Source organism: Carcharodon carcharias, chromosome 20 (genome assembly GCF_017639515.1).
Source record: "Carcharodon carcharias isolate sCarCar2 chromosome 20, sCarCar2.pri, whole genome shotgun sequence".
NCBI classification, from domain to species: domain Eukaryota; kingdom Metazoa; phylum Chordata; class Chondrichthyes; order Lamniformes; family Lamnidae; genus Carcharodon; species Carcharodon carcharias.
In genome coordinates, this window is record NC_054486.1 from 98,583,431 (window position 1) to 98,608,173 (window position 24,743).

Below are 24,743 nucleotides of genomic sequence, written 5' to 3' on the forward strand. Positions count from 1 at the left end.
GATCGTGTCTTGGTGATAGTGGTTGCATCTGTGCTCTCCACAATCTTGCGCTGGAAAGAGGGGACGTAGTGGACGATGAAGACGTTGACGTAGTGGCTGCAGCTGCATACGATGAGTCCAGCAGTGAGCCCGAGGATGAGCATGCACAGGGAAATGCTGAGGGGGTAGACCCTGATCCGGGCATACTGCAGGGAGGCAGGGACACCCGGGAGGCTTTAAGCCAATGAACCTTCAGCTCGCAGACCACAGATGGACTTCCAGGACAAGCCTGGGCAGTAGGCTCCGTACTCGACAACTGAGTGCAAAATCCGCCAGGTTAGGAACAGTAACTAAGGGCCTTGTTAATAAGGTTGAATGTCCAACAAAGCACTCATTACATTTTTGGAAACCATCCACATGCAGAAGAAAAGAGGCATCCTCAGCCATGGTGACATATATGAATTTAATGTCAAGCAAACAAACTCATGCAAAAAAAAAGACAAAAGTATTACAAATCAGAACACATCATAAGGACCTCATCTCGGGCCAACACAAAAGCACCAGTGAGAAACCTGTGGTGTGCTGAAGGTGACTTATGTTTTTGTTTCCGGGTGCTGTGTCTTGGTGCTGTCCCATCGCTGGGAGTGGCATCTGAGACAGCCTGCTGACCCTGCTGTCCTGTTGGCCTCGATGACCTTGACAGTCGTCCTCTGGTGCGTGGAGCCTGTGCTGGCCCTGCCTGGGAGGGAGCTGCCAGTTCCGCAGCTGCCATCTCCCCAGTTGTCGCAACCTCACCGGATGCTACGGTCACTGGGAGAGAGGCGGAGAAGCTGGTGCCCTCATCTGGAGCGCCCCGAGAGGAGCCCACAGAGACGACAGGCAGCTGCTGTGCTGACATGAAGTCAATTCGGAACTCCCTGCTCACCGTGGATGAGCACTGAGCTGGGAAACTTGATGCCCAGAACCTCTCCCACACTGGCAATGACCAGCTGAGGTCAATGCCAATGTGAGGGCTTGCTGGTCAGACCACATCCCCAGGAAGGCCTGACGGGTCTCTTGGAGGAGCCTCTCAATGAGAGTCACCACTCTCACCATGGAGGATGCATGGCGTTTGGACATATGACTCATTGCTTCAGCAATTCTCCACCACAGAGACCAAGCCAAGTATAGCCTCATGTATCTCTCCCAGATGCTCCTGCACACCCAGCTGTATTTCCTGCCCCTGCTGCCTCATGAACGACTCCAGAGGTGCATCAGCAGGCGCCGACTGAGCATGTGCCTGATCCCCTGAGGTCCTCCGACTGCTGGCGCCATGGGCGCTCTCAGCCATTGCCAGCTCTCCAGCGACTGTGAAGTGTCCTTACCACTGTACTCTGGGATACTAGCCAATGTTCGAATTCCCACCAAGGTGCTAGTATCTGCGCTGGTGCCTGCCTCACAGAGATGGTGTGACGCTGGCGAGACTTCAGGCTCCTCAGGTGTGAGAGGGGGTCTCTGCTGCCCCTCCTCCTGGCCCTGCTGCGATGATGCTGAAAGGAAGAACAAGGACAGTCGATCAGTTAACGTGGATACAATGACAAAGTGCATCCCTGTCCCCCGGATCATTAAGCGCTCATCCTTCCATACCCAATGGTCAAGCCATGTTGCAAAATTAAATCAATTAACATTCAGCAGCGCAATGGCTGTTGGGAGAACAATGCTGACCTCACTGTTGGGCATAAATAGCTGGCCGTAGCACCCCAGCCTCACCGACACCAGTGGACCTGGACGCATGGTGCCACTCCAAATCCAGGGCCTCCTGCTCGAACCAGCTAAGAATGGCGATCTGCGCCTGGCTGCTGCCAGTCCTCGCACACAATGCTGCGTTATGAGCATTCTTCTCCTGAATATGAGAGACAAGCATTGATTAGTGCAATTTGCACATGGACTTGCTCCGCACTCGGCCCACCCCAACCAGACTGGGACATATTAGGGCTCCAGAGTCTCCCCACCCTGCTGCTGCCGAACGCTCACACAAAGATGCTAAGCCTGTTCCCCAACCTCCACCCCCCCCTTAGATACATGTTGCCTACATCACATTAGGCACCACATGGTATACCCTTCCATAGCAAGGAGGCGCAAGCACGTGGAGCACAGAGCGCAGCACATGGTTCGCTGTCACACCACCTTGAAGCTCCGCTCCCAGCATGTCATCACCCTGACTTGGACATGTCCTGCAGTTCAAGCACAGCGCCTAGGTGCAGCTCTTCCAGGTTGCCCCCAAACCAGTCATGTGGGACTCAGTGTAACACATGCTGCAGGGGCAAAACACATTTCTTCATCACCCTCTCTGACCTCATCACCCTGCTGACCTCAGCATGGGCAATATCTGCTGGCCCACCCAGCAGAGGACACATGCCGTCAATGACCCAATGCAGTCACTACACTCAGACTTGGGGGGGCGGAGGGGCAGCAGTGGGGTAAGCAGACCTGCTGGGTTAAATGACCAATGCCAACATGGTACTCACCCCGCCAGAGTGCAACAAGTCACTGAAGCGCTTGCGACACTGGATCCAGGTGCACCACACCACGTCACGGGAGCTCACCCCCTCCGCCAACTCCTCCCAGGCACGTTTCATCATGTGGGGGGGCCTTCTCCTCCCATCCTGGGGGACCAGCACCTCCTGCTGTGCTGCCACCTCCTCAAGGAGGGCAGCAAGGTAGTCATCCGAAAAACGAGGGGCACACTGGCTCCCCTGCCCTACCTTCCGGCCTGGCCTGCCCCGAAGGGCTACCCTCTGGCCTGGCCTGCTCCGATGGCCTACCGTCCGAACTTGCACGAGCTTCATTGCCCATCTGCACAGCCCTTCCCCCAGCCATTGCTGCCAGGCCCTTCTTTTATACAGGTCACCGGGTCGCCATTGGACCCGGCGGCCTGAGCGCGCCCGCCCGCTCCTGCTATCCATGGGAGTCATGAAGTACGCTGGGCGGGACTCAATTGACCCGCCTGCGTAAAATGGCGGGGCGGACCCGATCACAAGTGGCGATCGGGTCCACACCCACTCCTGCTCTGCCCCCGCCAACCAGAAAATTCAGCCCATAATTCTGGAAAAAGAATAATTGGGAGAGCTTTCAGTAACAATATTTATACAAACGTTAAAGTTGGTATGTAAACAAAAAAGCAGATTATCTCTAGACCAGAAAAATCTGTTCACATTTCTTTAAATGGAATGTGGATATGGTGCATGTGAGCTTCAAAGCAGGGAGTCCAGATGTGGAAGCTGGCTGAGCTTCATCCCATATTTTTTCTCTGTGACCCACCGAACCCAGCCAGATTCATCACCAAGCTGGTGAGCAGGAATGGGAATTCCCCTTAGTGGGCCTCTTCTGACTCTTGCTCCATCTCCTGGCAAGTTTCACCTGGCAAGGAAGCTGTCCCTGTTCTGAGCTCAGGCTTCCATCTAAAGTTGCTGATTGGATCCTGATGACATCATTGGCACCCGATCTGTATATTTAAAGAAGGACCCTACTGCCTTCCCTGACAGTCTCCCATTCGACTACTCAAAAGGAGTAGGTTAACATCAGAACATGGTGAGGAGGCAATAGCATCAGAGGGCTAAGTAGCTACCCTCTTTTTAACTCATTCCCATGAGGCGCTAAAGTCAAGATCTAGGCTCATTTGTGAAGAATTGCCTCTTAGCAGTGTATCAGAGCAATTAACGATCGTGGAACTAAATCCTAGTATATTTCATCAACTTAAGGAAAAATGACAGAAAATTGAATTAAAAAGATACATGTTATTACTGATGTCTCTGATTTCAAATCCTTCTCTGCCTGTACAGTAGTGTCTACAAATTATTTCTTGCTAATAATCCTATTCTGTGCAAATATAATGCTTATGGCTCATTTAAAAGTCATGTTTACAAAAAGCATTTGATATTTTTGATTTTGTGTGGAATGATTCCTATATGTAAACGCTCTAGTATTCTGATATTAAAAACTCAAAATCCTAAAATATAACAATGCCATGTAAGTGGTCACTTGATCTTGTACCATGAAATCAGTTTTCAGTAAAGAAAGAAATGCTGGATGGTAAATTTATTGACTGCTTGATCCCACTTCACTGCTATACCCTCTCTCCTTATATTTTGCTAATTTATTTTTTTAAAATGAGGTATACAGCAATAAACTTTGGCCAGCATCTTCCGGTTGGTGAGCGGGGGCGGGGCCTGCTAGCCGACGCATAAAATGACACAGGATGATGTCGGGCGTGCGTCCTGACGTCACCCCGCGTCATTTAGATTATCAGTTCAGCGGGTCTGCATCTGAGTAGGATGTGTGACTGTTGACCTGTCAACAGCCTATTAAGGCCATTAAAAGACCAATTAATGGACCTTCCCATCCAACCTTAAGGTCGGTGGGCAGGCCGGGAGCCCAGGCGGGCTTGTGAAAAAACATGAAACCTCATCCATGGATGAGATGAGGTGTCATGAGTGATTTAAAAAATGCAGAATATTTTACAATAAAAGTTATGGACATGTCCCAATTCATGTGACACTGTCACATGAGGGGACATGGCAGGGAAATTTTTTTCTAACCTTTATTCAAAGTTTTAAATTGGAGCCAATTTCCCTGAGACAGCAGTTTGCAGTTTGCCTCAGGGAGATCTGTGCGCACTTTCGCAGGCATTCGTGAAAGAGTGCACTTTGACAGCTGGGGAATCCGCCCCCAACACCCCCCCCACCCCCCGACAGGAAGTGCATAGCGCTTCCCGTCGGGGATGCCGCTGGAGGCCCGCCCACTTAAAATGGCGGCAGGCTCCATTTCAGTGGCGAGGTTGGCTGGCTGCCCGCCACCAAGCCAGTGGGGCCTGCACGCCATCCAAGGGCAAGATTCTGTCCTCTGTCTTTCTCTCCACAGATGCTGTCAGACCTGCTGAGTTTTTCCAGCAATTTTTGTTTTTGTTTCAGATTTCCAGCATCTGCAGTATTTTGCTTTTATCTAAGAAAGTAAAGGCTTGCATTAAAATAGTGCCTTTAGGACAGGTCAGAACCTAAATTAATTGGGGATACGTTAATTTGTTGTTGGTAAGTCTTGCCGTGTGCAGTTTGATTTCTGTGTTTACTGACATAATAAGCATTAGTGTTTAAAAAATGACTCTTGTCTTCAAAGCATAACCTAAATCATATGGTACTAAGTTACAGTCTGATGTGTGCATTTGTGTTTTATAGGGATAGAAAGCAGTAGGGAGTTGTCTCAAACCATTTATATAAACCTATTTTAATCATTTTGATTACCAGCTGCTTTAGCATAGAGAGCACAAAGTGGATATTTTTTTACAATCTGCAATAAAAGTAGATGGAACAGAGTTTGGATTGTTTTGTTCAGATTGTATTATATTGGTAGAGTTGCCAAATTGATATAAAACCAAATTAGCTATCACTGTGGAATCTGGAATTCCCAGTACCTGATTTTTATCTGACAAATGTGGTAGAATTAATAAATGCTTCAAGTTTATACTTTAAGTACCAAGCTTTGATTTAAAGTCAGGGCAGCAGGGAACTGATGAAGTAATACTGAACACGTCTGAGTAAGCCATCTGTGCTGTTTTTACTGCTGAATAGTCTGCTGCTTTAACATTTTAGTACATTTTTTAACTGCAGTTTGCTCATGTTTACAACCGCAACTGCGATTGCACTTTGTACTGTTATATAGTCTGAATTCCAGATCAACTTTTGTTCAGCAAAAGAGAGATAATACTAACCCTCACTCAGCAAACTAACCTATCCCATTCAACATTTTAAGAGATAACATAAGAATGTAGGTAACATGAAAATTGGCTCAACCAATCAAGCATGTTCTTTCTCGCGACTCTGTGCCGTCAATCATGGATTGATTGCAAATGATACTAAAGTGACGGGGGGGCAGTAGAGTCAGGGGAAGAACCAAGAATTTAGAAAAGGAATTTCGTAAAACCTGCAAATGAATGGGAGGTGAAATTTACAATAGACAAGTGGAATGTTCTACACATTGGGTGGAAAATGGATGAAATATTATGCCATGGATTACATAGTGAAGTGGAAAGTTATCTGGAGATGATAATAAAAAGTGTCAAGGAGCATTGGGACAATGAAAAATAACATTAAGAAAATAATAAAAACCAGGACAAAAGGTGGAGAGTTTGGAAGATGTAGAATTACCAAATAGATAGATGGGTAGAGGTTACATGTACACAGCTGTGCAGATTACATCCTAAATAAAATTGGTGAGTTAGAGGCACAAATTGCTGTGAGGGTATAATAACTAATGTAGGCATGGCCTATGTTAGGGCAGGATTGGGAGCTAATCATTCCTGGTTAGAAAAATATTTCAAAGGGATAAAGTAAGAATGAATAAATGAAAAGAAAGGAAATAAAAGTGGCGGTATTAATCAAAGATACCAATACAACATTAAAATGTAGTGGTGATATAGGAGTTCATTATGAACAGCTGAACAGCAGAAATTTTTTTAAATAGTGTAACTTATGTTAGATTAGTAAAAGAGACACATGAATGTTTTTGACAAACATTTCATTGCAACAAGAAAATATTCCTAAATAACTGCTTGTAGCTGACATAGATTGATACAAAGATTCACTATCGTATTGTTCAACATATTTTTGACAAACCTGTTCAGAGGTTACACGAGCATTAGGAGATTAGCATCAAATTTCATTGATGGCAGGCTTTACAACATTTTAGGACAAACATGTTGTTACAGAACTTTTGAAAATAGATGGCTGTTATGTTAATAAAGGATCTCTTGTATTTTATAGAAAACATTATTATTTAACCAAGAGGAATTTTTATAAGACATATGGCTGGATTTTACAGCTCCCAGCTGGGCATGTTTTCAGTTGGGGAGCAGGTAAAATACGAGCAGTGACAAGACCCCCACCTTCCTGCCCACACCAGAGCCGTCTCCCATAACACAGTTGGTGGTGGGTGCTGAAATTGGCAGCCCGCCTGCCATATTTAAATAAATAATTAAAGGTCATTTGGGCTTACTAACAAGCCAATTGACCCACATAAAATGCTGCCCACGCCATATATGGTTGGACTGGGCAGGCCATTTAAAAAAAGAAACATTTCTACAGGTGGGAAGGAAGGGGGTACATCATTTGGGGGTACCCTTTGCACATCGGGGGCACCCCAATATATTACCTCCTAAATACATTACCCTCCCTTCATTCCTCTCTGACTGATCTCCAAAACATGTCCTCCCACTCCCCTCCCCCCAGCTTTCTTGGCTGCCTGATCCCTCCCCATCCAAGATCCCTGACTTATCTGGGTCCGGATGCCATGGCTGCCTTTCTCGTGGACATGCTTGCAGTCCCAGCAGCACCCACTGCTCAGTTCTGGCAATCATATTGGCTGGCACCTCCCAAGGGCGGGACTTCCTCCCACTTAGGGGCGGAAGTCCCACTCTCAACCTGTTTAGCCCGACAACAACGCGTTATGCCTGCGGGACAGGCTTTCTTTCGGCACGTTGGCTGCTGGCTGATTCTTGCGACGGGGGGTGAGCACATGGCCCTCTTTCTTCCACCACCCCAGTAAAACCCAGCCCATGATTTTATGCGCACTAGCAGGAAAATGTTTCAAGCAAAATAATTCAATGTAGTATGATCTGTACAATTAGAACAACAACAAATTATATTTATATAGCGCCTTTAATGTAATGAAACGTCAGAAGGCGTATCATAGGAGCATTATAAGAGAAAGTAGGACATTGAGCCAGCAGGACCCGTCGCTGGTGGGATGGAAAATTTGGTGACCCAACAAAATGTCCATTGACTTTCAGCAGGGCAGGACTGTAAAATCCTAGCCTATGTCAAATAACCAGAAGCTTGATCAAAGAAGTAGGTTCAAAGACGTGTCTTAAAGGAGAAATGCAAGGCAGAGACATGTAGTAAGGGAATTCCAGAGCTTGGGGTTTAGGCAACTGAAGGCACAATCACTAATGGTGAAGCAATTATGATTGGGCATACACAAGAAGCCAGAATTAGAAGAACACAGATATCTCAGAGGGTTGGAGGAGATTACCGGGATAGGGAAGGAAAGGAGATGGAGCGATTTGAAAACAAGGATGAGAAATTTGAAATCAAGACATTGCTTGACCACAAGCTAAGGTAGGACAGTGAACACAGGGGTGTTAGGGGAATAGGACTTGGTGCGAGTGAGGATACAGGCAGCAGAATTTTGGATGACGTCAAGTTTAGAGGTAATGAAGGCATGGATGAGGGCTTCAGCAGCAGATGAGCTGAGACAGGGTCAAAGTTGTGCGATGTTAAGGGAGGTGGAAATAGGTGGTCTTAGTGATGGCACGAATATGAGGTCGGTATCTCATTTCAGAATCAAATGTGACATCAAGATTGCGAACAGACTGACTTAAGTTCAGACTGTTGCCAGGAAGAAGGATGGAGTCAGTAGTTAGGGGACAGAACTTGGAGCAGGGACCAAAATCAACAATTTTCATCTTCTCAATATTTAATTGGAGGACATTTCTTTTCTACCTTTTCTGGATGTCGGATAAGCAGTCTGCTAAGTGCAGGAGTCTAGAGGGATAGTGATGAGGTAGAGATGAGTGTCGTCAGTGTACATATGAAAAATAATGTTATGCCTTTTTGGATGATGTTGCCAAGGGGCAGCATATAGATGAGAAGTAGGAGGGGGCCAAGGATAGATCCTTAGGCGACACCAGAGGTAACAGTGCACAAGGAGGAAAAGATATAATTGCAAGTGATTCTCTGGTTATGATTAGATAGATGAGAATGGAACCACATGAGAGCTGTCCCAACTAGGTGGATGACAGTGGAAACGCATTGGAGGAGGATGATGTGGTCAACTGTGTCAAAGGGCGCAGGCAGGTTGAGAGGACAAGGAGGGAAAGTTTACCTTTGTCACAGTTACATAGGATGCTATTTGTGATTTTGTTAAGAGCTGTTTTGGTACTGTGGCAGGGGCAGAAATCTGTTTGGAGAGATTCCAACATGGAGTTCCGGGAAAATTGTGAACAGATTTGGAAGGCGATAACATATTCAAGGGCTTTGGAAAGAAAATGGAGATTAAAAATCGGACAGTAGTTTGTAAGAATGGAGGGGTCAAGGGGTTTTTTTTGAGAAGAGTATTGATGATGCCAGATTTAAAGGAGAGAGGGATGACAGCTAAAACGAGAGGACCATTTACATTATTGGCTAACATGAGGGCCAGGAGGGGAAGCTGATCAGTTTAGCAGGAATAGGATCAAGGGAACAAGAGGTAGGTTTTGTGGACAAGCTGAGCTTAGAGATGACCTATGGGGAGATAGAAGAGAAACTAGAGAAAGATGCAAATTCAGGGCTAGGGCAAGGAGGAGCATTAAAGGAAGTTTGGTCACATAGGCCTCTGGAAGGGAGTAACATGGCAGAAGCAGCTGATCAGATTGTCTCAAACTCAGTGACAAAGAGGTCCATGAGCTCCTCATACTTGTTGGGGTTGAAGGTGGAGTGAACGGGGGAGTGAGGTTTAAAAAGATGGTCTGCAGTAGAGAAAAGAAGCTGGGGTTATCTTTGCATTCCAGGCTGATCCTAGAATAGTGAACAGTTTTAGCAGCCGAGAGTAGGGCTGGTAATGTTTTAAGTGATCCAGCCTGATTTGGTGTTGGATGGTTAAACAATTGTCCACCATATCCTTTCAAGTCTGTGCATTTGGACTTAACTGAGTGGAGTTGAAGGCTGCACCAGGGGAAATGGCCAGGGTGAGAGAGAGTAATGGTTTATTGGTGACTAGACATTAAAGATGGAGGTGAGGTACAGTTTTTAATTTAAAATTTAATTTAGAAATTCAAAAGCATTCCCCCCTCCTTTTCTGCATAATTCTTTACTGTCTGACTCCTGATGATGTGAAAATTTGCTTAGCCAAAATGGCATGATGGGGGTGAAATTGGTCTTGAATAGTAATACAAAATGGGTAATAGTGAATCAGTGTCCCATGCGTTCTTTTCCATTGCAGCCCAAGATGACTTTTACGCCCACTGCCTCTAGAATAAACCAGATAACCAAGTGCCCTAAATTCCAAAGTTAGTTTCTAAATTTTTGTACATCAATAAACTGAGTTCTGTAGAACTTGTCGATTCAATAATACACAGTATTTCTCATTCATCATGACCACTAGTGGTGTCCAGTAGACTATTCTTAGTTGCTGAGAAAATAGCTAATGGGGCCTTAAATAGCTCAGATCTAAATCCAAATCTTCCCCACCCCCCATGAAACAGAACAATAAGCCAAATGTGCAGAGTTTTTCTAGCCTGCCAGGGCACATAATACATGATTTATCCCACTATTCAATTGCCTGGAAACATAGACTTATTCCCTACCACTAGGTCACAAGGGAACTCACTTGTAAGTTTCGCACCACTACTTCACCAGTAATGTGGATACAGTAGCTGTTCTTTCCTTTCCCAACCTCAATTCAATTACTAGGGAACAAAAACCACATGCGCCCCATAGAAATTAATTTATTTGCATCTAATGATTCTGAAAATGTTTAATATTCAGATTTTCTAATTATAGCAGATGTACTGAGCTTAGACACAGGGGGCTCAATTTCATGAGCCCGATGGAGTCTGACTGGGACCAGGAGGGCTGATAAGATGAAGGCAGAAGAAGTTGGGAGGGGAGCTCAAAGTCTGGATATTACTGGAAGTGATACCTCAGTAATACAACCAACCAAGTGTCCAATTAAGGGGCAGCTTCCTCCCCCTGGCACTTTACTGCTTTGGGATGGGTGCCACTGCTTAATGAGACTGCCAGTAATCCCTGGCAGCTTCCCAGCAAGTTCCTGGGTAGAGGGTTTCTGGGAAGAGGGGAGCATCCTTTATGGCCACTCAATGACCCATGGAGGAGCCTCCCCAGCAGCAATGGCTGCCTGCTTGACAATGGTGCCATTGGCTGAAGGTGCCCCCCAGTACTCACACAGTATTATTAGGTAAGGAGTTGTAGGATCTTGAACCAGGAATGATGGAGAAACAACAATATATTTCCAACTGAGGATGGTGTGTAACTTGGAAGCGAGCTTGGAGGTTGTGGTGTTCCCAGGTGCCTGCTACTCTTGATTTGTAGGTGCACTGGTGGTGAATAAAGTGAATGATTAAGATGGTGGATGGGGTTCCAATCAAGTGTGTTGCTTATTGGGAAGCATATATAACTACATACTAGAAGACATAAGTCATTGGACTGAATTTTACGTGCCTCCAGCGGGCATGTTTCCAGGATGGGTGGGGGAGCATGGCACATAAAATGGGTCAAGCGCCCAACCCACTACTTGCCAACCGACCTCGAGCTCATCCTATAATAGGAGGAAGAACTCTGTGGCGCCTGCCCCCTACATAGGCAGGGAGACATTCTTGGGAGTTTATTGACAACGTTGGAACTCTTTTGAGTACAAACACGTTTCCATCTGTTCCTATTCAGATGAAGTTACATTGTTTCATAGTTGGCCATTGTGAGATTTGAACTCTTGATACTCTTTTGAGTAAACCTGTTTCCATCTGTTTCAGATGAAGTTACATTGTTTCATAGTTTGCCATTGTGAGATTTGAACTCTTGATCTCTTAATCTTAGGGTTACAAACCCAGTACCATAACCACTTGGCTATTTAGGCCAAGCTTTAAACCTGTTTCCATCTGTTTCAGATAAAGTTACATTGTTTCATGATTTTACCATTGTGAGATTTGAACTCTTGATCTTAGGGTTACAAACCCAGTACCATAACCACTTGGCTATTTAGGCCAAGCCCTATAATAGGGGGAAGGGGGAGCGGGCAGGCCAGCGCCGAAATCAGCAGCTCATGCTACATATTTAAATGAATAATTAGGGTCAATTAAGCTTGTTATCTGGCCAATTGACCCTGAAAATATGCTGCCTATGCCATAAAATGTTTGGCATGGGCAGCAGGGTGGGAACAGGAAGCCCAATTTTTTACCTCAAGTGTTTAAAGGGTGGGAAGGAAGTCAGAGTCAGTCTTCAGGGGCTGCCCTTTGCTGATCCCTGGGAACCCACCCCACCCTCCCCTTTAGCTTGAACTCCTCCTTCCTTCCTACCTGTTTCCTCCCTTAAACCCATGTTCTCCCCCATCACCAACCACCCCCTCCACCCCCCACTCCCCCTCCTCCTAACCTACCTAAACCCTTCTGGCCCAAGACCTTATCTGTTACAGGAATCTAGGGCCTTGGAACCCTTTCTACTCCAGCAGTCCCATCAGCAGCCACTGATGCCTTCCTGGTCCAGGACTGATAGAGCTGCTGGCCAATCAGGTTAGCTGGCAGTTCCAGAGAGTGGGAATTCCCAACAAGGGCAGAAGTCCTATTAGGCTCTCCTTAGTCCACCACAGAGCGTTATATGGCTGCGGGTTGGATTGCCGTGGAGTTTCCGGGGGTGCGTGCCATCCGCGACCCTCCCCCCTTCATATTATTCAGCCCAGTGTCTTTGTTTCTGCTATCCCTGTCTGATAACTGTGAGGCTGAACCAAACTATTCACAACCTTGATGTTATATTTGATTCTGTGTTGCCTCTGACCACATATCTGCGCCATCACTGAGATGACCTGTTTCCACCTCCATAATATCGCCTGCTATGTTCTTGGCTCAGCTTATCTTCTGCTGAAATCCTCATCCATGCCTTTTCTACCTCTAGATTTGACTGTTCCAATGCACTCCTGGCCAACCTCCTTCATTTTATCCTCCATAAACTTAAGGTCATCCAAAACCCTGCTGCCTGTGTCCTAACTCGCACCAGGTCATGTATTGGTCACCAGGTTTTGTATTTCCAGCATCCGCAGTTTTTTGTTTTTAAACCAGGTCATGTCATGTTCATCTGTCTTCACTGACCTACATTGGCTCCTGGTTAAGCAACTCTTCAATTTTAAAATTGTCATCCTTATTTTCAGGTCTCTGTATGACCTTGTCCTTCCCAATTACTGTAATCTCCTCCAGCCCTAATGCCTGTTTGCTTATTTTTTCAGATTCAGGAGCATTTCAAACATTGCCAGTATTGTTACATGCCTCACAGTTCTGTACATAGTGGGTACAGGAAGCGTGGGCATGAAGGATGCATAGGGTGCATGAAAGGGGCATTGGGATGGAGGGGGCATGGGGATATAGAGGGATATGTGGGGATATGAGGGGGCATGGGGATAATCAGATGGCATTGGTAAGACCTTTTAAACTTACCTATCAAAAGGTTTCCAACTCCGCAGCAGGCTTCCCTCACGGTTCACAAGCTGACTTACAGCCTCCAGGAACCCACATGCCTTGGGGAAAATACCACAGGAAGGGAAGATTGAGTTTCCAGCAGGAATTTAAATTGCGAACCCAAAGTCATTTTAACTGGCACCTGCTATGTTTCCCAATCTGGGAGAATTGGTGGATGATGGGAATGGCCTGGCAACTTCGAAATTGCAGCCTTGCGTGCCTTATATTTTGGCCTTTTGACACGAATTTGCTCAGTGTTGGGAGGGGAAAATCCGGCTCTATGACTCAATGCTTTAAAATTAGTATCACTTCCCAGAATCAGCCTTCAGCATTATCCATGAGGCTCTTTTGTAAGTCCCATTTATTGTAATGTATTTTATACACCATATACTATGGACATGATGTGTGGTAACTAAACAATTGCAAAAATAATAATAAGTCTTTCTTCGTAGAAAATTGTTCTTTGATCTCTGGATTTTTACTCCTATCAACAAAGTTTACTTGTTTGACATTAGCTGCTCGGTTGAATGTTAGGGGTGCCAATTGAATACATCTGGACAGTTTCAGTCAACCTTACAGTTGACTTGAATACTAAACCATTCTTCAAATTACTGTTATGTTAAAACATTAGAAACTGACAAAATATATGCATTGTGCATGATTGACAATGTGCGTACAATTTAAACCCATTAAAGTACTTCAATCCAAATTCCATTCTAACAATCACTTGATTAACTGTGGAAACTAAGTGCTAATAGCTTTTACTGTTTTTAAATGGATACCATGTTTTAATTCTAATTTTGTTTTCACACATATAGTTATAAATATATGTGACGTTTCACCAAACATTTGTGGTCCAGGACTTTGTATCAATCAGCAAGTCGGATACCTGTGTAACTGTGACTCTGGCTATCAGCTGGATAATCAGCAAACAAAGTGTGTCGGTAAGAAACATTTCATAAATGTTCTTCATAAACTGCAAGAATAAGTGTGTAACCCTGATCTGTTTTGATGCTGTGCAAATTGTGGCAAAAGGTTGTTTCGTTTGTAAAGTTTTAATAGTAATCTAAAGATAATAATTGTATTGATCAGATCATTTATATATGACGTTAAACTAACCACTCATGCAAAAAAGACTTTTATCTATAATTCCAGCTGGCATTGTTAGAAAACTACGCACACATACATTATGTATGGTAAAAGGACCATTGTTAGTTAATATAATGATTCTGTTTTTTTCCTTCATAACTCCTGCTGTTTCTCCAAATATATTTAGCTTCTGTGATCTGTACGTGGTATCTTAGCTGTTCCAAAAGTGTATATTTATAAATTGACTACTTTAGCTATTCACTGATCTTTTAACAGCAAGAATATGTTCAGTGAGCAAAGTCATAGCATCTATTCAGTATAGACAGGAGATCTGGAACAGATTTAACTTGTGGTTTTTCAATCACCTCCCCTCAAAAAAGCAGAAGTTAACAATTTCTCCAATAAAATGGTTGTTTTTGAAAGGTACAAAAATCCAGAGGGTGAATGCATGAAGTGAATTATTTTATAGCATGAAAAACTATGTTACTGTAAGTTTCACATGGGTGATTTTAGTTTCCAGTTATGTGATCAATCACTATGAACGGATATATTCTGTAAAAAAAATTAGGTATTATTTTATTATATTGTATCTCTCATGCAGAGCTTATTAATGTTAACTTGAATATTTCATATCTGAAAATATCTATAGTATGAGATTCCTCCAACCTTAATTAAATGTCTCTATATGATTCTGACGTGCCAGAAAATGTTCAAAATTTATTAGACTACAGTTTTTCATGCAAGTATGAAAAATAAATGAGTGGATTTTGGAACTGTGAAACATTGTTCTTAAAAACGGAGAGATTTACGCTGCATCTGTGCTACATACGAACACGAAATAGGAGCAGAAGTAGGGCTTTTGGTCCCTCAAGCCTTCTCCACCATTCATTAAGATCATGGTTGATCTGTTTGTGTTTCCAATTCCACATTCTCATCTACCCTTGATAACCTTTGTTTCCCTTGCCTAACAAGAATCTATCTATCGCCCCCTTAAAAATGTTCAATGACCCTGCCTCCACCACCTTTTAAGGCAGAAAGTTCCAAAGTCACAAAACCCTCTGAGGAAAAAAAAAATCGCCTCACCTCTGTCCTAAAAGGGCTGCCCCTAATTTTAAAACAGTGCCCCCTAGTTCTGGACTCACCCACAAGAGGAAACATCCTTTCCAGGTCCAGCTTGTCAATGTCGTTCAGGATCCTATATACTTCAGTCAAGTCACCCCTCACTCCAGTCTGCCCAACCTTTCCTCACAAGACAACCAGCTCATTTCAGGTATCAATCTAGTAAATCTCCTCTGAACTGCCTCCAATGCACTTAAATCCTCCCTTAAATAAGGAGATCAAAACTGCACATAATATTCGAGATGTGGTCTCACCAATGCCCTGTGTAACTGAAGCATAACATCCTTACTTTTATGTCAATTCCTCTGGTAATAAAGGATAGCATTCTATTAGCCTTCTTAATTACTTACTGTACCTGCATACTGGCTGGAATTTTCCAGCCCACACCCCATGGCGGGTTCCCCCATGGTGAGGCCAGTGAGCCATTGAAATCTGCATTCACATCAGCAGGACCTGAAGATCCTGCCAGCATTAGGGGCTGGAAAAGCCACTAGCTTTTTGTGACTCATGCACTAGAACACCAAGATCCCTCTGCACTTCAGAATTCTGCAGCCGTTCTCCATTTAAGTAATAATCTGCTTTTTTATTCATCCTGCCAAAGTGAACAACTTCACATTTTCCCACATTATACTTCATCTGCCATATTTTTTGCCAACTCACTCAACCCATGTATATCCGTTTGCAACTTCCTTATACCCTCTTCACAACATACTTTCCCACCTATTTTAGTATCATCTGCAAATTTAGCTATCATGCCTTTACTCCCCACATTTAAGCCATTGATATAAATTGTAAAAAGTTGAGGCCCCAGCACAGAGCCCTGTGGGACTCTACTGTGAGACTCTACTCATCATATCCTGTCAATCAGAAAAAGACCTATTTATGCACTCCCTGGGCATAAATTTTACCCCGGCGGGCAGGTGCGTGCCCAACCTACTCTAGCATGAAATGAGACATCACGATGTCGGGTGAGCCTCCTGACCTCAACACGCAGTTGTGCAATAGTTCGGTCAGTGGGCGTGCGCAGGAATCAGCAATGTGCCTGCTGACAGTTAGAAGGCCTATTAGGGCTATTAAAGCATTAATTAACTTACATTTTTTGCTGCCCATTCAACTTTATGGTTGGTGGGCAGGTGAAAAGGCCAAGCAGCCTTTGCATTTTTTTGGAAACCTCATCCATGGGCCAGATGAGGTTTCCAACATCAAATAGAAATAAAATACATTTTTAAAAATTTCATTTATAACATGTCCCTACTCATGTGATAGAGTCACAGGAGGGGACATGTTCTATGACATTTTTAAAATCTTTATTTCTTATTTTTAAAACCCTTCATCTCTCTGAGGCAGCTCTGTGCCTCAGGGAGATTTTCAAGTGCTCACTTGTACACATGCACCAAGTTCCCCGCTTGCCCTCCTCCCCTGCCCTGACAGGCAGCACTGAACACTCACGTTTCACGCTGGGTGGGCCTTAATTGGCTTGTCAGTGTGAAATCGCGTTCTGGCCCCGAATGCAGGCGGTGGTTGGCTTCCCGACCACCCTGCCGAGCCCACCCGACATGGGCAAAATTCTGCCTCCTGTTTTCCGGCCAATCTTCTATCCTTGCTAATATCCTACCCCCTACACCAAGAGCTTTTATTTGCCACAACAACCTTTGATGTGGTACCTTATCAAATGCCTTCTGGAAATCCAAGTACAGCATGTCTACAGGCTCCCCTTTAACCACAGCGCATGTTACTCCTTCAAAGAACTCCAATAAATTGGTTAAACACGATTTTCCTTTCACAAAACCACAAAATCGCTTTGAGATTACTTTGAGTTTCTCTAAGTGCCCACCTATAACCTCCTTAATGATCGATTCTAATACCTTCCCCATTACAGATGTCAAGCTAATTGGCCTATAGTTTCCTGTTTCCTGCCTTTCTCCCTTCTTGAATAGAGGGGTTATATTTACTATTTTTCAGTCTGATGGAACCTTTGCAGAATCTAGGTAATTTTGGAAAATTAACACCAACGCATCTATTATCTTATTGGTCACCTCCTTTAAGACCCTAGGATGAGGTCCATCAGAACCCAGAGACTTGTCAGCCTGCAGCTCCTACAGTTTGCTCAGTACCGCTTCCCTAGTGATTGTAATTTCACCAAGTTCCTCCCTCCCTTCCACCTGTTGATTTACAGCTATTACTGGAATGTTTTTTTGTGTGCTCTACAGTTAAGACAGAAACAAAATATTTGTTCATTTCATATGCCATTTCATTATTATCTACTATTAACTTCCCATCGTCACTCTCTGGGAGACCAGCACTCACTTTACTTACACTTTTCCTTTTTAAATACCTGTAGAAACTCTTGCTATCTGTTTTTACATTTCTTGCTATCTTCCTCTCATACTTTAATTGCTTACTCCTGATTAACCTTTCAGTCATTCTCTGCCGTTCTTTATATTCTGACCAATCATCTGATCTGCCACTCATCTTCGTGCAGCTATATGCTTTTTCCTTAAGTTTGATGCTTTCCTTAGCTTCTTTGGTTAACCGTGGATGGTGGGTCCTCCCTTTAGAATTTTTCTTTATAATAGGAATATACTTATTCTGAGTATTCTGAAATAGCCCCTTAAACGTCTGCCACTGCTTCTCTGTTGACCTATCCCTAGCCTGGCATCCCAGTTCACTTCCACTAGCTCAGCTTTCACTCCCACATAGTTGCCCTTATTTAACTTTAATAACTAGTCTTAGACCTACTCTTCTCCCTTTCAAATTGGACATAAAATTCAACCATATTGTGGTCGTTGGTACCTAGGGGTGCCATCACTCTGAGGTCATGAATTAGTCCTGTCACATTATACAATACCAAGTCTAATATAATCTGTTCTCTAGTTGGTTCCAGAATGTGCCACTCTACGAAACTATCTCAAAAGCATCCTATGAACTCCCCATTCAGGCTACTACTGCCAGTCCGATTTTTCCAATGTATACGTAGATTAAAATCATCCATGATTATTGCTGTCCCTTTATCACAAGCCAATATTTCTTTTTGTATACTTTGTCCTAAATTGTGGTTACTGTTAGGGGCTGTAAACCACTCCCACTAGTGACTTCTTTCCCCTACTATTCCTCACCTCCACCCAAACTGATTCTACGTCCTGATCTCCTGAACCAAGGCCATCTCTAACTACTGCACAAATGCCATCTTTGATCAACAGTGCTACCCCTCCACCTTTACCTAGCTTCCTATTCTTCTCCTTGAATGTCATATACCCCACAATATGCTTCATGCTAATAGTGTGAGAAAAGCCATGAAAACTTTGCTTTCTCTTTTCACATTAATCAGAATTTTCTCACCAGAATCACTTAATTAATCATTCATATATTGGAGGCCATAAATCATGACTCGTCTTTTATTCACTTAGGACTTTTTTTTCAAAATGAGCCTTGTTCAGTAATAGTTCTGAGATATAACCTTCATCACAGTGCTACCTACTCCCAACATGACATTGGTTAGATGTAGAGTAATCACTATGTTATCAGTGTATCACATTTTAAAATTCATTTAGCCTTAAGTATCTCACTGAGTTAGGCTGGTCAATTAATAACGGCTTTGAGCATTTTTGTATATTCTATCCACTGATAATTAAGTGGGCTCCCTGTATTAAATGGTCAGATTATGATTTTTAGGAAGCATGTAGAGAGAGAAAAAACCTTTCATTTCTTCTGAGGTGTCTTTGACTTATGCAGTAAAAATAAAGCATGTTCCTGTTGTTAACTGCAGTGGAGTTGAATATACTTCTGTAAAATCTGAGTAAGTTTACATTTTGAGACCCTCATACTATTTATAAATTTACTTATGCCTTATACTAAACCTTTTCTGTTATATGCAAGTGTGGCTAAATATAACTTTCATATTTCTTCTTTAGCAGTAAGATATAATAGATTGTAGCAATATCTGAACTTGCTGATTTTGATTGACAGATACTGATGAATGCAGGCAAACCCCGCAACTTTGTAGCTACGGACAATGTGAAAATACAATGGGAAGTTATCGGTGCATTTGTTCAACAGGTTTTGTGCTGAACCAACAAGGCACTGACTGCTTAGGTAAAATAAATGTAGAAAATCTGTTATTAGTGTTGCTATTTTTAAATTATTTTCTGCAGATAAGCATAATGTTGACATCTAAATCTGTGACTGAGTGAAGATATATGAAGTGGACCATTCTAGGTGGTCAGACACTGAGGCAAATATGAAAGCCAGTAAAAGGTCCTCTTAATGTATACCAATCAAGAGAAACATGGTCAATATTTCAAACCAGTGATCTTTCATCAGAATTGGAAGTTGTTACAGTTGCTACAGGTTTCAAGCATGCACAGGGAGGGTAAGGGAGTTAGGGGAGGAAAGAACAAAAGAGAAGTCCTGTAATAGGGATAGAAGACAGGATAGGTTAGAGGAACAGGAGAATCATTAACAGCATCTGTCCAAAAAGAATGAGAGCATTGGTTACGATCTGAAATTCTTGAGCTGGATATTGAGTCTGGAAGGTTGTAAAGTGCCTAATCAAAAGACAAGTTATTGTTGGCTTCATTGGAACTGTGTAGGAATCTGAGGACAGAGAGGCAGAGTGCAAGTGGTAAAGGGAATTAAAAAGGCAAGGGACTGGAAACGCTCAGTCAAGCTTATATAGCCTGAAAGGAAGTGTTCAGCAAAGCGATCACCCAATCTGCATTTGGCTTCCCCAGAGTAGTGGAGACCATATTGTGAGCAGTGAATGCAATATATTAAACTGAAAGAAGTATAAATAAAGATTGAGGCCCTGAATGGTTGGAAGGGAAGAGGTGAAAGTCCCGATGTTACATATCCTGCAAATCTTCTGATTATCAGACTTTTCCCCCATAATTGATGTATAACAGTAACTTGCATTTATATAGGGAGATAGGATTATTCAGACCCTTGAGCCTTTTCATCAGTAAGATCCTAACTGATCTGTACCTCAACTTCAGTTACACACCTTTGCTTCATATCCTTTGATAACCTTACCCAAAAAAATTTACTGCTATCAATCTTCAAAATTTCAATTAATCCTGCATCACCAGCCTTTTGGGTTTTAAGTTACGCAACCTTTTATAGATAAAAATGTATCCAAATTTCACACTTATAATTGTGCCTTTAAGATTGGAAAATGTTCTAAGGTGCTTTACAAGAAAATAATCAGACAAAAATTGATGAATAGGCTGATGAGATACATTAGGAAAGGTGAAGCTTGGTCAAAGAGGAATATTTTAAGGAGGGTCTTAAAGGAAGAGACAAAGGTAGTGAGGTGAAAAAGTTTAGGAAGGACATTCCTGAGTTGGAGATGTATAAGTGGGAATATAATGATTTTAACACAGAGAATGGAAACTTTATAACTGAGGCATTGATGATATGAACTTTGAGCCAATGTGGAACAGTGAACACAGGGATAATGGGTGAAAAGGACTTGGTGGAGATTAGGATAACAGCAGCAAAAATGCTTACACCTTTTCCTTGACTAATTATGCACAGTCTTGGTTTCTTTTTAAGATTCACATTCTGTAAAAACAAGGGGCAGGATTTTCCCCCCTTCGGGGACGAAGTTGAAATGTGGGCATGCACAGGCGCACCTCTGATTAGTGCCCCCAACTGGGGGCGCGGTGCCATTTTACGTGGGTGGGCCAATTAAGGCCCACCCAGCATGACGTCGGCATGGAAGCGCTATGCGCTCCCTATGCAGGCTGGGGGGGGAAGCCCTAAACCCAAGAATGCGCTCTTACGCGCATGCACATGAAAGAGCGCACTCATCTGCCTAAGGCACAGTGCTGCCTCAGGGAGATCGTCTCCACAGTAAAAAAATATTAAAAAAAGAAAAAAAATTTCCCTGACATGTCCCCTCATGTGACAATGTCACGCATTGGGGCATGTCCATAACTTTTCAAAAAACTTTAATTAAATTTTTAAAAACCTACAAGAAGCCTTATCCCACCCGTGGATGAAGTTTCATACTTTTTCTAATTCCTGCCTTAGCTCCTGACCTGCCCGCCAATCTTAAGGCTGGATGGGCAGGTCCATTAATTAGTTAAATGACTCTGTCAATGGCCTCAATTGGCCATTGACAGGTCGGCGGGCGCACAGCTGATTTTGCTGCGCCCCCGCCTACCTGAAAATTTAAATGGTGCGCAATGACGTCGGGAGTTCCGCCCGACATCACTGTGCATCATTTTATGCGTCAGCGAGCGGGCCCTAACCCCTGTTCACCAACGGGAAAATCCTGCCCAAGGTATATCTATGGAATTAAATACGATATATTGAAATAATTTTCAAATGCGTATTTTTCTTGTGAAGTAAGCATATTAATCTTCTGGGGCAGAACTTAATGGGCCCCCGTCTGTGGGTTTGCAGGAAGGGTGATCCATAAAATTACCCAGCTGGCCTTCCCACCACCCTTCTGCCCACCCCAAGCCTGTCTGCAATTAAACTGGATTTGCTGGGTGGGGGCGGGGGGTTGGTCGTGGGGGGGAAGCGTGTGGGCGGGCCTAGGATAGTCCGCCTGCCCTCATCCCAATTGAGGCCCTTCAGTTGCCTAGGGCAACTTCCCACACAGACCTCAATTTTGAGGCTGGCTGGGGGCAAGAGGGGAATGTGGGGTGTGTTCAGGGCTGGCGAGGAGCATGGCAGATTATCCTGCTCAGACCTCATGCGTGAAAGAGGGGGTCATCGCCTTCATGGGCCCCCTTTCCAGATTAACCACTCTTCCCTTCCCCAACTGTCTGTTTCTCCCCACTCTGGCTGCTCCCTCCCTGCCTAGCCTTATCATCAGGATCCCCACAGCCCCCTTGACCTCCCCTGCTGTCCGCAGTGCAAGACTCCAGACTATGCCTGGTGGAACACTCAGACTGATGGGACTTCTTGAATTCCCAGCAGTGGCCACCACTCCTGGTAGCGCTGCTGGGACTACAGAGCTGCCGGCTAATCATATTGTGAGTGAGGACGGAAAGCTCGCCAAATGGCTGAGCAGCAACCATGATCGGCGAGATTGCATTTCTCACCGACTCTCTGGGTAGTGGGGTCTGCTCCTGATTTCTGTAATTAGTCTCGTTTATAATAATCATATGAAACTCTTGTATGCATCACTGATAAATATGATTCAGCTTCAAGCTTCGGATTAGTGGCCTTTGGTTACATTTGCCATTTGTTAGTTTCCCTTGTGGAACAGACTTCTGGGTGACAATGATGTAGCCTGTAGGAATTTGAGTTACATCCTGATTGCCCAGTAAATTATCTTTTTTGGTTATTTATTAATTAAAGTATGTTCAATCTTAAAATAATTTTTTCTAGCATTTGGATACTAGTTAACAGCGGAATAGAATTACAAACATGTTCCGAAAGGACATGTTGTTTGGATCTATGAAACTGTAATAGAGTCTTGTCTAGTAGTGAGATATTATAAAAAATCCAAAAAAGTGAGTTCCTGTAATCTAAACAAACTGTTAATATTTTAAGATCTGTACAAAAGAAGTAATTTTCAAATAAGACTGTACTATTTTGAAATATGTAGTCCAAACAAATAGTTTAATAATATTTTTAGTGCAATTGAGTTTATAATATTGGATTAAGGGGATTCTGATTGTTGATTGATTAGAAAAGCAAATGATATAGACAACTAAAAAACAGTAAGAACAGAAAATGTGGAAAATGCACAACAAAATCAGCAGCTGAAAAGAGATTATTGCAGATAGACACCCTTTGTCAGAACTGAAAGCAAATTGTTGGTGTTTAGTATAACTGAAGTATAACTAAACCTGCATTACTAGTAAAATAACATTGTGTTATATATTAGCAGTCCATGACTTTGTTCTCTTTTTCTATGATTGAATCCACTTGCCATTGGCATCTTATGATTTGGATCTGAAGATATAAATGAATGTGAAGTGGACCCATGTGATGGGAAGGGCCATTGCATTAATACAATTGGCACATACTCCTGTTCCTGCTTTGCTGGCTACACATTAGTCATTTTAGAAGACAAACAAAGCTGCCGAGGTTAGTAGATATTTCTGTTTTATTTCTCTCTCGGGGAGGCGGTGGCATAGCCAGAGACCCATTTGTAATCCAGAGACCCATGGTAATGCTCTGAGAACCCAGATTCAAATCCCATACGGCAGATGTTGGAATTTGAATTCAATAGAAATCTGGAATTAAAAGTCTAATGATGACCAAGATACCATTATTGTAAAAACCCATGTAACTTTAGGGAAGGAAATCTGTTGTCCTTATCTGGTCTGGCCTACATGTGACTCCAGACCCACAACGTGTTTGACTCTTAAATGCCCTCTGAACATGGGCAATAAATGCTGGCCAAGCCAGTGATGCCCACATCCAATTAATAAAAAATAAGTTTAGCAAAAATGTTTTTCTCAGAAATCCTGCCTCAGTTTAAATTTGCACTTTTGATATTTCCTCAAAGGCAAACTCGGTCAGGTTGCCTGGTAGAGAATCACTAACATATGTTTCATTCCTATGTCTCATATCCATGTTACTTGGGAAGTTGGCAAAGGAGTCTACTGACAGAAACCATACCATCCTCCAAGGCCTAGACTATTCTATATACAAGGAAAATCTTTGATTGAAAAATAGAACTTGTGTGGGATTCTGCATGGATGCCAAAATGAATTAAAATATGTAAAAATAGAAAGTCATAAGCTAGGGTTGCAATGCTTAATCTAAGTTAATAATGCATTACTGTTGGAGCGCTGGATGGTTGGATACTATGCTGCTTCGAACTACAAGCGTAGTTTCCTGAAAATGTTACCTGGTCGATCAATTTTTTTCAAATTGTTGAATATGTGTTTTGCAAAAACATTACAGGATATTCAAAATGTTAGCGTAAATACGCATGTTCCACAATTACTAATCCAAATTTGGCTAGGTTTTATTGAACAATAACAACTATTGGGTTCATTATTGAATGACATTTGGAGTAAACACAATTTAACCATGTTTTTAAGTAAAAGCAACTCTAACATATAGAAAAACATGAGGGTAGATTATCCAAATTCTGACCTTACAAGAGCATATCAAAATCAGTGCACAGAAAATCATATGCATTATGTTTACAATTTCCTTTTAATCCGTAACTCATACTCAAATATGAATTATGAAGTTTGATCATGTACAGTGTACCCAATTTCCGAGGATGCATCAGAACCATTGAGTGCATTGACCTGCTACATGTTTTGCTTTAGTTTCTACTAGTGCCTGCTCTATTTTATTTTTCAAAATCATATGAGGAAAAGCTAAAAGGCAT

The 24,743-nt window shown here is 43.0% G+C and overlaps 1 protein-coding gene across 1 annotated transcript in view; it reads left to right on the forward strand.

Moving 5' to 3' along the window:
• Nucleotides 1-24,743, forward strand: part of LOC121292264 (latent-transforming growth factor beta-binding protein 2-like) — a 658,547-nt gene that overhangs the window by 401,770 nt on the left and 232,034 nt on the right. The window contains exons 16-18 of the mRNA XM_041214068.1: nt 14,044-14,169; nt 19,400-19,525; nt 23,351-23,479. Coding sequence (XP_041070002.1) covers nt 14,044-14,169; nt 19,400-19,525; nt 23,351-23,479 — 381 coding nt within the window. The remainder of the gene's footprint in view (nt 1-14,043; nt 14,170-19,399; nt 19,526-23,350; nt 23,480-24,743) is intronic.